Genomic DNA, 5,279 nt, shown 5'->3' with positions numbered 1-5,279 from the left:
CCCCGCCCCCCAAAAAAAAAAAAAAAGAAAGAAAAGAAAAACTCATCTGAACCTTTTGTTCAGCTTCTTTAATTGTTAATTATTTACATAAAAATAATACTTCAGATTCCCCACCTACAAGGAATATGCAACACAATAACCCTCTGACTTTACACATCTCCTCTGCACAGGGGTGATTATATTTTAGTGAGAGAGCCACAGAAGTTCAATTTCCTCATTTTGTACATAAAACAATTGCAGCCAAGGGAGGAGAAGGAACTAGCCCAAGGCTGCACAGCAGGTCAGTGACATAGCTGTGAAGAGAAGCTCACACCTGGTGAGCTTCCTCCCACTGGCTGCTTCTGTACCAGCACTAGGCAGTGAGTGGCTTTCTCCTGCCATTCCTCAGAAAGCACATTCATCAGACCAGAAACTCACTTAATCAGTGATCGGAAGTCCAGCCACCCTTTACGGCTGTGGTCAGACACCAGGAGCTTGGTTTTCAGAGCAGGACACTCAGAAGCGACAGAATCCACCTCTGGGGCAAGGGTATCTGTGGTCACGATGCCCTTGGCTTTAGACACTTGTAGTCGGTAGAGAATGTCCTTGGCCTTCATCTGGGTGGTCCCTGGCATGAAGACGATCCCTAGGGATGAGAAAGAAACTGCCTGTTCTGGTATCTCTTTCACAGCCTCACAACCTTGGCTGTCAGATCTGGTTTATCTGCAAAGAAATCCCCTAACTTCTTGGTATGCAAAGGATGGTCCACAGCATCAACACCGCCTAAGACACAGAATCTCACAACCCACCCCAAACTTACTGAAGCAGAATCTGCATTTTAACAAGATCTCCAAGGGATTTCTATGCACACTAAAATTTGAAAAGCCTGCCCTAATAATTTCTGCTCTAAATGGATCTAGCCAGTAGACAGGTGAGTCCTTCTTTATAAAAATTTACACAGGATATGGGACAGTGTCCCTGACTCTGCCTCCCTGCCCCCATTTTTCTCCTCTCACTTCCTCCTGTCATCGTGAATCTCTGGTCATCTGTTGTTGTTCCTTGCGTCATCTTAAATTTCCTCTCTTTCCTTCGTTCGTCATACCCAAAGTTAACTACAAGGTCCTTTGAACTTTTCTACTTTCCCTTCCATCTTCCGTCACCAACAATTAGCTCAAGTCTTTGTGTGCCCCTATTGCATTCTAATTTCTCCACCAGATGCCCTGTCCTGAATCTTCCTACTACCCACCTTCCGTATTATTAGCCTGCTTAGTTCCACAGAGCACTGACTTTTTCCCCTCCACATTTCTTCTCCCCACTAACACCTGGACCCTGTCTCCAGGAAAACACCACACTCCCCATCCTGACTCTCAGGGCACTGCTCACTCTCCATCTTTCTCTCGCACAACTCTATTCTCTATTTCAAGATGACCATTCTTCGGATAGGCTACTCCTGACTCTAAGCATTTCCATGTGCTATGACCATCCTTGGAATTTCCGTCCTTTGCTTCTACTCCTCTTTAATTCTTCTTATCCCAGAGGTCTCAAGTCATGTCTTGGGTTTCTCATGGACCATCTCTTCACTATACAGATGGCATGGCTTCTCTATACTCCCTCAGCCACTGCTGTTAATTCTTGATCTTGATGGATTAATCAACTATTTGTGAGAAAACATGAGACAGAGAATATGTGACCAAGAGCACGACATATCGTTGTATGAGCATGCATTATAGAACAACTGAAGTGATTCGAAAAAGAGTCCATGAGTCCCATACTGATTATATAGATTAATGCATAGATAAGCAATTAAAAGGGAAAGGAAAATCTCTATAGAAGAATGCCAACTAATAAATGTAGAGGGAATGATATAAATAGAAAATCCTAATAAAAGACCACCATTAAAATGTTCAATTCAGTCAAGAATCATCAGTGGATTGGCAAACCATAAGGTGAAAGACAGCTGGGGAACAGGATATTCACACAGTCCCATAAATATTACACGACAGATTACTTACTAACTACAAAAGGAAAAGGTACCTTTACAAAGGTGGACACTACCTTTCTAAAGTGATAAAACAATATCAATGATATCAGGGCAAACCAACTTTATATATATCCCCAATGTGATGCTCCAAGGAAGACACAATATTGCCCTTCTAGTACCTGGGCTCAAAATGTCTAACCTGATGATAATCATGAAGGAGTCAGAAATACAAAGTTTGATGGACCTTCTGCAAAACAACTGGCTTAGACGCTTCAAAATTGTCATCGTCATGTAGACAGTGTAGAACGTAGAGAAACGTTCTAGATTAAAGGAGACGGGGGAGATATAACAACTAAATGCAATGCACTGGATTTTTGATTTACACCAAATAAATGCTATAAAGGACATTATTGGGACAATCGAGGAATTTTGACGATGGATGTATATCAGGTAACTCTATTGCATCAGTGTTAAACTTCTTGTGTGGTAACTCTACTGTGGTTATGTGAAGGAAATGTCTTGGATCTTAGCAGATGCATGCTGCAGTGTTTATCTGGTGTTTATGGGTGTCACAGTGTCTGCAACTGATTCTTAAATGACTCACCGGGAGAGAGGGCTCGAATATGGCAAAACGTTAACAATTGATGAATCTTATAAAGAAGCAAGAATGTCTGAGACTGTGTAAGAGAAAGTGTGTGTGTGTGTGAGAGAGAGAGAGAGAATTCTGACATTGTGTTTGAGAGGGTGTGAGTACAAGGGAGAGAGTGGATGAGAAGGAGTAAAATAATATTTGAGTGAGTCTGAGAAAAAGAAAGACTGTGAAGAAGAAAAATTGGGGGGAAGAGAAAGCACCTAATATTTCAGGACAAACTGGCTCTAGGTGAGCCCAAAGGTCTGCTTGGGTCACTGACCTGTTCGGATGCAGGCCACGATCACCAGCCACCACTCAGGCACTCGAGGCAGAATCAAGGCTAGATGGTCTCCCTCCTGGAGGCCACAGGTCTGTGTGAAGACGTTGGCTGCACGACGGGTTAAGTCTGTCATCTCTCTGAAACTCCACTTCACTTCATCCCCTTGATTATTCACCCACCACAGGGCTGGGTTTGGACCTCTCTTGCCTTCCTGGTTAGGACCATATGCTACATGTTATTTCCTGATTCAAAGGAAAGGGGCACTAATGTGGCCAATCCACTACCACAGTCACATTCCACTGTGAGTGTAGCTCAAGGTCTGAGATCCCATTTTAAAGCATTTATAAGCGCCAAGAGAAGTTGGGGGGAGGTGTGATCCAGCCAACGTCTTCTGGTCTACTGTAACCCCCTCGTCTTAAGTCACATAAAACCATGAAGAGCCTTCATGTTACTTATTGAAGACTTACAATTTTATTCCCCATGTGTCTGTCTCAGTTCCACATGGACAGTAGGTTACTCTCTGTGCCTCAGTTTTCTCACCTATGAAAAGGGTATAATAATACTACCTAGAATGTAGTAAAGTTCAAATTAATTATTTTAAAAGGTCAAGTGTGTATAACAGTGTCTGGCATATAGTAGGTGCTCAATAAAATTACTGTTATTATTATTACAACAAAATAAAAGAAAATAATTTAATACCTGAATATTTGGGGAAATTATTTTTTAAATTAAGGTACCTCAAGAGGTGCAAGAAGTCAGTCTTGGAAGCTCCAGGGCCTTTTTCCCTCACAAAAACATCAAGTAGACAACAGACTAAGGCAGCTTTGTAGGAATTTAGAAAAGAGTCACAAATCCACAGCAACCAACAAATGCCCAAACAATAAAAAGTCATAACCAAAATGGTAAGAAATTTTGTGGTGTTTTTGCTTATTCTTGCACTACCTGCCCTCTGATGTGGTACAGTGTAGTCAGAGGAAACCACCCAATTCCCAGCCCCTCCCCTGGGATAGATGAAAAAGATTGAAACTTGTGTGCAACGTTCTAGCTTGTCTGGAGGCGGCCTTAGGCACTGGTTTCTGTCTTGACTGACTTGGAGCTCAGATGGGTATGATGGCATATTGGAGGTATCTGAAAACAGTGGCAGATGTCACAGTGTGTGGAAACTGTAGACCTGTGGTTACCTAGGGATTAGAGACTACAGACAAAGAAAGAATAGAATATTTAAGTCCCCAGAAGAAGTAGACTTTTAAGAAAGTTAAAATGTTAAAAAGCAGCCAAAACTAGAAAAAAAAAACAAAAAAAAAACACATGGACACGACCAGGAAAGACACATGCCAGAGAAGACCTTAAGTTTTCGTACTGAACTGATTATTGAAGGTCTTTCCCTGCATGGAGCCAGGCCGCAAAGACTGAGAGAGGAGGCTATTTTTTTTTAATATCCAATTTTTAACAACAGATCACAAGGTCTACAAAGAAAAAGAGAAGCAGCCTATTCAAAGTAACAACATGAATCTCCAGAAACTGACCCTAAAGAGACATAGGCTGCAGTTACTAGACAAAGATTTTTAAATGACTGTCTTAAATACACTGAAAAAGCTAAAGGAAAACACAAAGAACTAAAGCAAATCAGGAAAATAATATATGCACAAAATGAGAATATCAACAAAGAGATACAAATTATAAAAAGAACCAAACAGAAATTTTGGAGCTGAGAAATACAATAACTGAATTGAAAACTTCACAAAGGGACTCAACAGCAGACTTCAGTAGGCAGAAGAAAGAATCAGTACACTTGAAGACAAGTCATCTAAAATTATTGAGTCAGAAGAGCAAAAAGAAAAATACAAGAAGAAAAATGAACAGAGCCTAAGAAACTTATGGGGCACAATCAAATAGACCAATATACACATTATGGGACTATCAGAAGGAGAAAAAAGAGAGAAAATGGAGCATAGAACTTATCTGACGTAATAATGGCTAAAAACTTCTCAAATTTGGGGAAAAGCATGGAGAGACAAATACAAGAGGGTCAATGAACTCCAAGCAGAAAAACCCAGACACCCACAGAGAGACATTACAATCAAACTACAGATGACAAAGACAAAGAGAGCATCTTAAAAGCAGCAAGAGAAAACTGACTCATCAGGTGAAATTCTTAATACGATTAACAGTGGATTGAAGACCAGAAGGCACTGAGATTATATATTTAAAGTGCTAAAGAAAAAAAAACTGTCAACCCAAAATTCTATATCTAGCAAAATTGCCCGTCAAAAATGAGGGAGAGGGCTTCCCTGGTGGTGCAGTGGTTGAGAGTCCGCCTGCCAGTGCGGGGGACAGAGGTTCGAGCCCTGGTCTGGGAGGATCCCACGTGCCGTGGAGCAGCTGGGCCCGTGAGCCACAACTACTGA

The 5,279-nt window shown here is 41.3% G+C and overlaps 1 protein-coding gene across 1 annotated transcript; it reads right to left on the bottom strand.

Annotated features, from left to right (window-relative positions):
* Window positions 1-413: 413 nt before the first annotated feature.
* On the bottom strand, window positions 414-3,082 carry LOC103085936 (acyl-coenzyme A synthetase ACSM1, mitochondrial-like; the record flags this gene model as incomplete). The annotated part of the gene is made up of 2 exons (XM_007467562.1): window positions 414-625; window positions 2,872-3,082. Coding segments are annotated over 2 exons (423 nt in total), but the record flags the coding sequence as incomplete, so codon positions are not given.
* Window positions 3,083-5,279: the final 2,197 nt, after the last annotated feature.

Source organism: Lipotes vexillifer, unplaced genomic scaffold (genome assembly GCF_000442215.2).
Source record: "Lipotes vexillifer unplaced genomic scaffold, Lipotes_vexillifer_v1.1 C27411801, whole genome shotgun sequence".
Classification (NCBI taxonomy): Eukaryota; Metazoa; Chordata; class Mammalia; order Artiodactyla; family Lipotidae; genus Lipotes; species Lipotes vexillifer.
The sequence above is the reverse complement of the archived record's forward strand: the minus strand, read 5'-3'. Positions and strand labels throughout refer to the sequence as shown.